The 13,223-nt window shown below is 34.4% G+C and overlaps 1 protein-coding gene across 3 annotated transcripts in view; it reads left to right on the forward strand.

The window, feature by feature from the left end:
- DYNC2H1 (dynein cytoplasmic 2 heavy chain 1) overlaps positions 1–13,223 on the forward strand; it is a 370,568-nt gene that overhangs the window by 82,736 nt on the left and 274,609 nt on the right. For all 3 annotated transcript variants that reach the window (XM_073020665.1, XM_073020669.1, XM_008020676.3), the window contains 6 exons: positions 1,236–1,366; positions 2,525–2,773; positions 3,272–3,380; positions 6,867–6,980; positions 8,082–8,224; positions 12,531–12,615. In XM_073020665.1, coding sequence (XP_072876766.1) covers positions 1,236–1,366; positions 2,525–2,773; positions 3,272–3,380; positions 6,867–6,980; positions 8,082–8,224; positions 12,531–12,615 — 831 coding nt within the window. The remainder of the gene's footprint in view (positions 1–1,235; positions 1,367–2,524; positions 2,774–3,271; positions 3,381–6,866; positions 6,981–8,081; positions 8,225–12,530; positions 12,616–13,223) is intronic.

Raw genomic sequence — 13,223 nt, forward strand, 5'->3', positions numbered from 1 at the left:
CAGAAAACTGAAAAGGACTGGTAGTTGTGGTGTGATAAGTAGGGTTATATAGATGCAAGTGCAAAAGAAGAGGTGCACAAAGGTCATGTTGGGATAATGACTGCAAAGAAGGTTTAGATTTGGAGATTGTGACTGTATTATTGTTCCCAAATAAGAGTTTTAGTGTAGTAGCCTGTACAGATAGAAAATAATGTAAAAAATGTGATGGTGAAAGTAGGGAGAACCTGAAGTAGCTTGGGTCTAGTGAAGGTAAGGTTGCTATTTTAGGGGAATGTAGAACCGAGCATGTGACAAGAATGCTTGGTGGAACAGTCTCCCAGCAGAGTTGGGAAGGAAAAAGTTCAATAGAATGGTGAATAGACTTTCCTTGTATGGTAACAGGAACCCTGCTATAGGTGGATTTAAGGGAAGTTTGGGAGATTTTTGTTTTCTAATTAAAATTTGGTTAGTTTTTTTTTTAAGCGTTAGGGCTCTTTTTGGTATTAATACATCCATGTCCTTTCTCAAGGAGAGTTTTGAGATTGTTTGATTTGCTAATTTTATGTGAACTATTTTTAACTTACAAATTTTATGTAGATTCTGAAGAAGAAGAAGGAAAATGGGACAAACTGAGAGTAGACAGCGGGGAGTAGTAGGAGAAAAGTAGAAGGAAACCAGTTCATTTCAGGAGAAAGAAGTGAGGGGGCAGAATATAGACTCATGGTGCCATCGGTCACTTTTCAGATAGAGTTTGATATTGCAATCGAAGTTCTTTGTATTTCTTTTCTATTTATTTATTTTTTTGAGGTAAATCTCACTCTGTTGCCCATGCAGCGGTGCAGTCATGGCTCATGGCAGCCTTAAACTCCTGGGCTCAAGTGATCCTCCTGCCTTAGCTTCCCAAGTAGCTGGGACCACAGGTGCATGCCACCACACCTGGCTAATTTTTAAATTTTTTATAGAGATGGAGTCTTGCTATGTTGTCTAAGCTGGCCTTGACCTCCTGGGCTGAAGTGATCCTCCTGATTTGACCTCCGAAAGTGCTGGTATTATAGGTGTGGACCACCTTGCCTGACTCAGTCATTGTATTTCACCTGATTTTATTGACCTGACAATGTACCCTTTTTTGCCTTTGCCCTTCTGGAGATGATCTTATTTGGATTAATTAACTTAAAAATTGTTTAGTAAGCAATGTATTTGTTGAACTCTCATTACGAGTAATGCATATAAAACAAAAATATCGTTTATTTCTACAGATAGTTTCTATGTTACATGGGGAGCTCGGCATAATTCAGGAGCAAGGGCAGCCCCAGGACAACCATTACCTCCACATGGAAAACCACTTGGAAAACTAAACTCTACTGATCTCAAGGATGTTATTAAAAAGGTATAATATGAATCATGAATTGGAACTGGAATTTGGTCATTATAGTCTTTTAAAAATATTTATTATAAAGATTTTGAGGGCATGAATATGATAGATTGTAGAACAGGCAAAACTGATTCTTATCTTTTGGAATCTAGTCCAGATCTAGGCAGATGTAATGAGATGCACATGTACTTACATAGATATGTGTAAAATTGCTAAGATACATTTTAGGCAAAGGTATGTTGGAAGTATTAATGAGGTTTAATGTTAATCAGGAAATTACTCTGGAGCGGTAGTTGTCAGACTTTAGAGAGCCTTAGAGTCATGTAGAGATTAGAAAATATGCAGATTCCTGTGTCTCATCCTCTTAAGTGTCAGATTCACTAGGTGACCCAGACAGTCCAGATGTCTAACAGGCTCCCAGATGATGTTGATGCTGTTGGTCCACTGAAACTTTGAGTAGCACTATCCTAGAGAGTTTTTTAAAGTTTAGTTATAATCAAGAAGAAGAAACAGTATTGCAAATGATTGCTTTAAAAATTAATATTTATATTGAATGTTAGTGTGGATTTTATATCAGGAAACGTGTTTTCATGATCTGGTAAACTGTTTCGCCTGGAATGGTTGTTGCAAAGTTTTGAAGCATTGAAAGTTGTTAAGTATGTAAAGTCTGATTTTCCTTTCTCCCTTCCTGCACTTTATCAGGTGGTCCCTGGCAGAGTATGGTACCTGTGTTAGCTTTTGATTCATTCCCAAGCAATGCGAAAGAACAAACATTCACAAAAGATTTTTTAGGCACTAGGTTTCTAGAGTGTGGGGATTTTTTTCATGGTCTATGCACACTGATTCATAACAACTAATAAAATTTGAGCAATTTTAAAGTTCTGTAATTAACCTGCTATCTCATGCTGCTTTTTACTAGTGTAGTAGTGACCAAAACTAACTGATTTTCATGGACCCTTGAACTTGTTTGACATGAGTTTTTCCTTAGAGAGTGCCAATTTATTTATCCAGGATTATTGGATGTATAAAGTATTGAGTGTGAGATGATATGTAGTCACTTCACCTTTTTTCTTGAATGTATCAAAAATACAATATTTTAACCTAGATAAGTAATATTTTTATTTTGTAGTTAGGGCTTACGTTAACTATAAAATATTCTGATTTTTTTCAAAGGGTCTTATTCATTATGGACGAGATAACCAGAATTTAGACATTTTACTCTTCCACGAAGTCTTGGAGTATATGTCTAGGATAGATAGAGTGCTGAGTTTCCCTGGAGGTTCACTTCTATTAGCAGGACGCAGTGGTGTAGGTCGTCGGACCATCACTTCTTTAGTCAGTCACATGCATGGAGCGGTCCTATTTTCTCCAAAGATTTCCAGAGGATATGAACTGAAGCAGTTCAAAAATGATCTCAAACATGTGAGTTGCCCACTCTCTTTTGCTTTATTTGGTTTTAAATTACATTGGTTATTATTCTAAACATCTTTAAAGACCTTTAATTCTCTGTTATACAACATAGTCTTTATTTTAATTTAGATTATTTTTCCATGATTATTAGAAAATTATATTTTTATCTATAGACAGGAAAGAGAATACTATTAGAATTTCTAGGACCCAGATACTCCAGGTTATGGGATGTTAGACAGACATGAATGATAAACAGAAGGATGGCATTTACACAGGAAATATGTGGGTAGAGATAAAAATGATCTACTTGTTTGTAAAATAATTAGTATTTGCTTAGGGGTTGGATTTACTTTCCAAATTATATGGCTAAAGTTTGATTTTTAATTACTGAAATAGAAATAAATGAATAAATAAACACACGATACTGGCATACTTTACATACAAAATGTTAATTTTTAACTGCACCAAAAATACGTAAGGGGCACGAAAAAGTATTTTCTTATTTTGCAGGTGCTGCATCTTGCAGGAATTGAAGCACAACAGGTAGTTTTACTTCTTGAGGATTACCAGTTTGTACATCCTACGTTTTTGGAGATGATCAATAGCCTTTTGTCCTCTGGCAAGTGACTAGTTTCTTTTCAAAGAAAATGAAAGTAATGGCATAAAAATTATCCAAGTAAAATTATCTTGTGCAAAATTTACTTTGTTTTGGAGAACGTTTGGCATAGTTCTTACTTAGGAGACATGGTGTTAAACATGCTCATGGCAGGAAAATCGAGAGACTCCATTTTTATAAAACCAATAATTTAAGACATAAAAATTGTTAGAGTATTGGTGAATATTCAGAAAAACTGACTCTTACATATACTTTTGCTGGGTCATTATTTGTTATAACCTTTGGGAGAATTATCAACTAGGACTTATTAAAAGCTGTGCCATACTCTTTGATGTACCACTCTATTATCTGTAGGAATTTAACCCACAGAAATAAAATAACTAGTATGCAAGAAAATAGGTAGTATAATTTATTATCACAAACATTTGATAGAACCTTCCTATCAGTAGTGGCATGGTTGTATAACTATATAATAGTATGGCCTTAGTATGGATATGTGAGTATACGTATACTCCAGATATATGAAATTCCACATAATTCTACACATTAGTGCCCACATTTCATGTGTCTGGAATATAGCTGCATTCATTAACCTGGAAAAATGCACATTCTCCTTCTTCACTTGGATATTACAAATCAAGTAATAAGAAATATTATTTATTTATTTATTTATTTATTTTTTTAGAGACAGAGTCTTACTCTGTCGCCAGGCTGGAGTGCAGTGACACGATCTCGGCTCACTGCAACCTCCCCCTCCCAAGTTCAAGTGATACTCTTGCCTCAGCCACTTGAGTAGCTGGGATTACGGACATGTACCACCATACCCGGCGAATTCTTGTAATTTTAGTAGGGACAGGGTTTCACCATGTTGGCCAGGCTGGTCTGGAACTCCTGACTTCAGGTGATCCTCCTGCCTTGGCCTCCCAAAGTGCTGGGATTACAGGTGTGAGCCAGTAATCTTGTTTTTTAAAAGAAGAAATTAAAATTATTTGTAAGAGAAAAAGGAACTTATAATTACTTTAAGTATGCATCTATATAATAGAAAAATACCACTTGAAAGAGGACTATCTTAATACAAATACTCTCTAGAAATCTATGGCTAAGTGGGCTCTCTATGTATCTGGAATTCCATGGATTGTAGAGATATTTATTGTTTTGTTTTAAGATTTCTATGGTTTGAAGTCTTGTTTTTCCTCTGAGATATAACATGAAGCACTGTCCGTTTATATTCCTCAGCATTTCTCACCCCTAACTGCACATAGAATCACTTGGATAATTAAAAACAACAACAACAACAACAACTAAAAACAAATTCTTTGCTACTACTCTAAACCCATTAAATTAAAATCTCTGGGGTAGGGTGGGAGTATCATTTGGCTATTGTGACTCCCTAATTGAGTCCCTGCAACCTGAACTAAGAACTGTTGCTACTCTTCTGCTGTGGCTCTGTCCGCAGCAAACTGTGGTACTCTCTTGTTGTCTGTGGTGTTACCTGACCTTTTTGGTGTTTTCCTGGGGAGGATACTTGTGAATTCCTGTATTTCTTCCTTTTTTAATAATTTATTAAATTTGTTAGAATCTTTCTATGAGTAATCACTGTCAGTGATTGGGAGGTAGTACTTTAGTTTTAAACCTGGATCAAGAGTGTTTTGTTATTGAAGTACAAAATAAACCTTAAAAACTAGTTTCAGTCGTATGGGCGGTATCACTGTGGGATCAAAGGACAAAGTTATATGAACTCATTTTCAACTCAGTTTTTCGTAAATACTTGCTTTGTATCATGCTACTGCTCTGAGGAGAAATTTTCTTCAGAATTTAATAGCTTTGGTTAAAGAAAACATTTAGTTTATGATATGTGATATCTAAACATTAGTGCCCAGATGAGAAATACAGACCAGGATGCTCTAATTAGACAAGTGGTAGATCCATTTCTATTAAAGAGTTGAGAGATAATGGCTTAGTGAAAGTGGTAAGGACTTGAGCAGACTTACAGCGTTCGTGGCCGTTTTAAATGAACATCTTTTGATATTTAGGGAACGCATTCCTGCATATTGCTTCAGCTGTCACTAGATGGAGACATTGTTCGTTTTGGCTGACAAGAGACCAGAAACACAGATTTTTTTTTTTTTTCTTTTTTCTTTTTGAAAGCAAACATTCGGATAAACACTAACCCAATAATCATTATTTTAAGACAAATTGGCCTTTATGATCAAAATATAATGGGAAAAATGACAAGTCAGATTTTGGCATTTTATTTTCAGAGGAAGTCTTCAGTAGGCTTTGTGTCTTTTTTCTATTTCAAATTCTTATTTCCTAATGTATATAATATATAGGTAGAGTTGGCATTGTTTGCTAAATTTAAGGAATCAAAAATATCTTGGTATGTCTAAAATTTAAAGAAAAACGTATCATGCAGATTTATGTGTGCATGTGTTCAAGTATGTACAAGCTTGTGGGGTGGGGGTGGTCTGGTGCCTCTTAGTTGAACCTCAAGGAAAGTAGGGATCAGACTGATGGGCCCTATATGAATACGTTACTTTGGATATGTAGCAAAGGACTTTTCACTTAATGTTACAGTTTCTTGTGAATTGTAAACATACTGGCTTAACAAATATTTATTAAATGCCTCTTATATGCAGGGCCAAGTTTTAAATACTATTATAATTTGTAGAAGTGAACAGGATGTGCTCCAGGCCATCTGTCTTTAAGTCTGTCTTTAAGACTAAAGTTGTAGTCTTAATCAACTTTGATTTGCCTTTCATCATTCTATTCATCATCATGATTTGGCATGCATAGAAGCAGGCCACGGACCAGTTCTTCTGATTTCTAGTACAAGTTCATCTGTTCATTCATTCATTTATGTAAAACATATTTTTGTTCTAGATACCTAGGTAAGAATATTCTAAGGTTAAATGTTGAACATTATCAAATATTTGTCTTTAGAAAGTTAGAGTCCAATTAGAGATGAGAAGGAAGTAATTCATTATTAAATGATGTGATAAGTGCTAAAAAGTGATATACTTGAATAGCATGTGAAAGAGAAAGAGTGTTTAATTAGCTAATGGGTAGTCAGAAAACGTTCATGGGCTTAACAGTTAGGGAAGCAGCATCTTGAAGGATAAAAACTTATTGGGAAGATAAGGGGCAGAGGATGACTGTAGGTATACATTCCAAAAGGACAGAATATTTTGTTGTATTTATGGAACACAAGTTTATTGAGGCTAGAGTACAAGGTCTTATGGAGGAAGATGGAAAAATAACCTGTAAAGGTAGACAGATGGCTAGATTATGACTATTTTGAGTGGTTTGCTTAGGTGTTTGAATTTTATCAAATGAAGGCTATAGATAAAGATTTGTGAGTCACGTAGAGGTAATAAGGTTTGTATATTTTTGGAAAGAAAGATTGAATAAGAGCAGATTTTTAAATACAAAAATTGAAAACGTATTATTTATTAAAATGTTTTGAATTAGTCTAATATTTTTCTGTAGGTGAAGTTCCTGGACTCTATACTCTTGAAGAATTGGAGCCTTTGCTGTTACCACTTAAAGATCAAGCTTCACAAGATGGTTTTTTCGGACCAGTCTTCAATTACTTCACATATAGTAAGTGACATAGAATTCATTGGTCACATCAAACTGGTTCCTATGAAATATATACCATTTAATTTGCCTTATTTTCTCATTAGATTGCAAAAGTATCTTAAATCTTGGGTTCATTTGATAATTTATACCTTTTTCTTTTTTCTGGAGTTTTTAGAAAGTAACACATAACTACTGATAGGCTAGCCTATAATAAAAACACCCGTATTAGTCTGTTTTTACACTACTAATAAAGACTTACCTGACACTGGGCAATTTACAAAAGAAAGAGGTTTATTGGACGCACAGTTCTACATGGCTGGTGAGGCCTCACAATCACGGTGGAAGGCAAGGAGGAGCAAGTCATATCTTACATGGATGGCAGCAAGCAAAGAGAGGGCTTGTGCAGAGAAACTCCCGTTTTTAAAACCACGAGGTCTCAGGAGAGCCATTCACTATCATGAGAACAGCATGGGAAAGACCTGCCCCCCTCCATGATTCAGGCATCTCCCACCAGGTTCCTCCCACAACATGTGGGGATTATGGGAGCTACAAAATGAGATTGGGGTAGGGACATAGAGCCAAACCATATCCATACCTTAGCAAAATTTTAGCAAACAGGAATGAGGAAAGTATGGTAATGTTCTTTGGAATATTTACCTTGCCTCCTTCGTTTCATGTGGTGAAATTATTGCCGCTTTAGTACCTCCTGTCTTAAAGAACTATTGAACTATTTAGATTGTGCCAGACTTCATAGTTTTAAAAGACTAGCCTTTCATTCATATAGAAACAGTTTTATATGCAGTGTAGAAATCCAAAATTGAAATAAGTGAAAAATGAGGCAATAATCACACCACCCAGACATTATGACACTTACATTTTTCATGGACATTTTTCCGAGTCTTTTTTCTTAACATGCACATTTACAAATTTATAAGTGTTCTTTTAACTAAAATGAAAATCATACCATAATATTGTTTTATATTGTGCTCATTTTTAAAAACAGCTCCTACTATTTCATTTGAGAAAATTTTGATCTCTTTAACCCGGACCACATATAGATTGCCTGATTCTATTATTATTCTTGTAATTTTCCATGAATGTAATTTTTTATATATTTCTTAGGAATTCAGCAAAACTTGCATATTGTCTTGATAATGGATTCTGCAAATTCAAACTTCATGATAAACTGTGAGAGTAATCCAGCTTTGCATAAGAAATGCCAGGTGTTGTGGATGGAAGGTTGGTCTGATAGCAGTATGAAGAAAGTAAGTTTAACAAATATTAAAAATTTTAAAAGCACATTTTATTTTTGAAGTTGTTGATTTTCACAGCTTCTCTTTGGTATTGGTTATAACATCATCTTAATTATGGCACCGAACATCTCTTATGTTTGGAAATGTCTCTATTTTCTTCTTACTCTTGCATCATAATTTAGTTGAATATAGAATTTTAGATTGAGGATCATGTTCTTAATTAAGAACCACAGAGACAACTATACTTTAAAATGTTATGACTTTAATTAACTAACCTATTATAGGCTGTCCTAGATTAAAAAAAAAATCATAGCAAGTATTTAACAATTAAAGAATTTTTAAATCCTTAATATCATCGCTATGCTATGTGTTTGGAGGAGGATGAGTTAAAGTGTGAACTCATAACACTATCTTAACTGGAAGCCTCTTATTTTACTTCATTTGAATAAGTAATAATTTTCAACATTGTTTCTTTAAATGATATTTATATCCTTAATCACTAATTTCTTTATTTTTCTATAAGAGAAGTATAGTTAAATGCCTGTCATGATTCAGAGTAAGGAGTGTAATTTGAGATAAAAGACATGGTTTACAGATGAGGTAATATTTTAGTTACTGAAAGATATTTTAGCTTGAGGAGGCCACATGATTAAGAGGCATTCATTAAGAAGTCATTATTGTGTGCTTAGTATGTGCGACTGTTCTATATATGTTGAGGACATAGCAGAGGAAAAAAAACCAGATAGAGATCCCTACCCTCATGGTGTTTACGTTCTTCTCAGGTATATCTGCGGAGAAAGCTTTCTAGGTGAAGATGCTGGGTAGAGATCTTGTCTGATGTTTTTGAGGATCAGTAAGAGACCACTTCACCTGGAGCAGAGTGATTGAGGGGAGAGTTGCTGAAGATGATGTCAGAGAACTAAGAGGAAACCAGTTAGGGTGGGGCTTTGTAAGCTACTACAGTGTATAAGATTTCAGCTTTTCCTGAGAACTAACTTACTTTTGGATGCTTTCAAACAGAAATATTCTGACTCATTTTTTAATGGGATTACTGTAGTTTCTGTGTTGAAAGTAGACTATAGAGGGCAATGGATGGAGCAGTTACAAATGATTGCAGTAATCCAGAGAGAAGAGGATAGGTTGGGCTAAGGATGAAGTGGTAAGGTGGTGAGAAGTGGTTGTATTCTGGATATGTTTTGCAGTAGAAACAACAGGATTTGCTGACAGATTGTAATCAGGTGTAATAGAAAGTGAGGAGTCAATGATACTTCTGAATATTTTGGCTGGAGCAACTAGAAGGATGAAATGACCATCATTTGAGACAGAGGAGACTGGGAGAAGAACATATTCAGAAGAGACTATGAGGCCTTGAGTTTTAGATGTGTTGAATATGAGATACCAGACACTGAAGTTATAAGTCTGAGAAGGCATTTGGATATATAAGCCTGGAGCTCTGGGGTCAGGCATACAGAAAAAAATTTGAGGAATTATCAGAGTGCAGGTGGTATTTAAAGCTATAAGAATGAATGATATCACCAAGGGAGTGAGAATAAACAAAAGAGAGCAGCGATCCAAGACTGAACCCTGGGACACTTCAACATTAAGAAACTGGGGAGATGAAGAGGAAGAACCAATGGAAACTGAGAAGAAGCTGCTAGGGAAATAAGAAAACCAGACAAACATTGTATTTTAGAAACCAAAAGAAGATAGCATGTCAATGCTGGGCCTGTATTTTTATTTTTTATTTTTTTAAAGATGGGACACAGTATAACATGTTAATATGCTGTTGAGAATGACTTAATAGGGAAGCAAAAATTATGTGACGCAAAACAGGGAAAAATTGCTAGAATAATATCATTGAGTAAGTGCGCAACAAATGGATCTAGTGTACAAATGGAAGAATTAAGGATTGGCCTTTCCTATGAGAATGGAGGAATCATTTGCGATAACAGGAAAGAAAGCAGAATAGTAGGGGATAGATCTGGGTAGGTGGGCAGGTGTGGTACTGGAAAGTTTGGGAGACTCTTTTCTAATTGTTTCTATTTTCTTAGCGAAATAGGAAGATTATCCGCTGAGGGAAAGAATGAGGGAGGAGGTTTTGGAGGCTTAAAGAGACACAAGAAGACATGCAAAATAGTAGTTTGGGAGAATGAAAGAGGGAAAGGATTAGGAGAATGGAGTATGATAGGATTCACTTGAGGTTAGTGATCATGGAGTTCAATAGAGGCCAAACAATGTATGTGTTTTTTTTTTTCTCAAGCCATAGGTGCACTCATGGGTGCACAACTTGAGTAGGTGGTGACTTAGATTTGACCAGAATTGGGACTTTGCTACTTGAGTATGACAAAACAATTGAAGGCAAGAGAGTTGAGAATCTTTATAAGAATATAATTATTTTGATTTGTCATGGGATTTAAGTTGGTAAGGTGGTAAATTAGGATAGGAAGATAGTCGAAGACAGTGAAGAGGTGGTCAAATCCATAGATAGTAGGTTTCAGTGGAGTTTCAGGATTTTGATACTGGGAGGGAGTAAGCTGGGAAGACAAAAGTGTAGTGATAGAAGAATGGGATGTTTGAAAGTGAGATTATGGAAGGGTTTCACTTAGTGATAATTACAAAATCTCAGGATTTGACTGTGTAGGTGAGTGGCTGACAAAAGTGTGGTGGTTAAGAGGAGAAGAGGTGCTCAAGGAATTGAGAGGTGAGGATATTAGAGTGATTATCTATAATGGATATTGAAATTGGAAATAATTAAGAAGGTAAGACAAGGATTGTATTGGAAAGAGTGAAAGTGAGTCAAGAGCTAAAATTATTTGTGGAATGAAGAAATGATTGGACTGGTAGATGCCTGCAGCAAGGAGGGTTAGTGGTTACTCTAGCCTGATAATATGAAAACTAAATTTAGGGAGCTTAGTGAGGATGGTTTTGGAGTAGTTATGAAGTGCAAGAGGACACTGCCTGACTTGCAGGCCCAGTGGTTCAAGGACATGATATTGCACGGTGTGCCTGGAAATAGAGAGTTCATGTGGCTGCTGCACAGTGTATGTGGTACATTGTAGTGGGAAATATCGGGGACAGATAAGGAGGGAAAGCGTTTAAGTGCCATGACTTTGAATCTTATTTAATAAACAACTAGAAGCAATTGAAAGTTAGTTTGAAGGGGTTGATAGGATCCATCCGTTTTGGATATGTTAATGTATGAAAATGTTAATATGTGTTATATATTATGTTATGAATATGTTAATATATGAAATATATGAGAATATGTAATAGATGAAAATAAAGCAAATTAATAGGCTTACTATGCCCATTCAACTCTTTAAAAAGTACCATTTTTACTTCAAGGGAAGGAACGAGGCAAATCAGGCAGGCAGACTTTGCTAATGCAGGATATTGTTTGAGGATAGACCATTTTAAAGAAAATGAGTTCCCAAAGAAACAGATTAATGTTGATTTAAAAATATAAGTTTAAAATATTCTCATATAGGTTTAAGTGTTTTGTCAGAAATCAGTGAAGGCATACTCTGTCGCAAGAATTATGGTACATTCTTTTGGCTTACATTTTTTTTTCAGTCTGAGAAATTTAAAAAGTGATTTTTCGACCTAATTAGCGGCATCACTTGTGTTTCCTCTTGCTGGTAATGTCAGCTCTATCAGGTGAAAGAAATTCAAGCTATTTGGCTTAATTTAAAATTTCAAAATGTTACTTTAATTTTTTTCGGGAATCTAAACTGTCTTTTGTATATTCTAAAGTAGCATTCTTATAAGGTTATCTTTCATGATGATGATATCTGCTATGAAACTGTATTTGCTTATTTATAATAATGGCGAAATTCCAGTCATAGTAAGAATATATTTTTAGAATGATCAGTTATGAAATTATTGATTATAAAATTATTTTTATTTACTTTTAGTTTTTATTTGAAAAAGCTAAGAATCCTTGCTACCTCACTATGCCATGAAGGCATTTTACTAGTTTTATGCCAAATAAAATATTTTTATTACTGTATGTTTTTAAATGGCATTGTGATTATTTTCTAATTTAATCCAAATTGTAATTTCCTTCATTTCATATAGTCTCACCGTTTCAAGTGAGCTTTTCCCAATGTGCCATTAATTTCAATCAATTAATGGTTGATATGTGTCAAAATGATGTTTAGGAAATCATTTCTTCTAAATATTTCTGTATTTTTTTTTTCTCTTAGTTTGGAATGAATCCTAAAAGTACAATCAATACTGACTTTTTTTGTGTTAAAGGTTTTTAACTTCTGATATGGAACTTAAACTTTTTCATAGTGATTTGCTTTTTATGTTTTAGATACCTGAAATGTTACTCAGTGAAACAGGTGGTGAAGAAAAATACAATGACAAAAAACGAAAAGAAGAAAAGAAAAAAAATTCAGGTAGTGTTTTGATGAAATCAGTTTGATCTGGTTTTTATTTATGAAATAATTGCCTTTTTTAATGTTACAGGTTCATTAAAGATTCATGATTATAAATTTAAATAATGCTAAATGTAGCAAAATTAGATTTCTTCTGATGCAAACAAAATTTTGAAGCCCTTTTTATTTTTAAATTAAGGTTATGTCATTTAACATAGAATCCAACAGAATATCTACTGTGTGAGTTCAACAAATTTAAAAATTATTTTTCTTACCTGAGTGATTTGAAGGACCTACTTAAATTGTTTAGGGTCTTTGGCAAGCCCCCTAAACTTTTCATATTTGCTTATCACTTACATATGGCACAGAACTCTGTAACGTATATATGAAAAAGTTTTATGACATTCTTTGAGTATGGACTTAATCTTTTCTTAACTATAATATTCTCATTATTTTCTCTTACTTCAAATCGATTTTGATTGTGGTCTTTATTTTTATACCATAGCTTATTCACTTATTTATTTACTTAACCATCTAATAATCAAATATTTATTGAACTCGTTTTATACTATGTACTGGGCTGGATATTAGAGATCACTTAGTAGCTCATAGTCATACATTAGAAAGTA

This window comes from Chlorocebus sabaeus, chromosome 1, assembly GCF_047675955.1.
Source record: "Chlorocebus sabaeus isolate Y175 chromosome 1, mChlSab1.0.hap1, whole genome shotgun sequence".
Taxonomy (NCBI): Eukaryota; Metazoa; Chordata; class Mammalia; order Primates; family Cercopithecidae; genus Chlorocebus; species Chlorocebus sabaeus.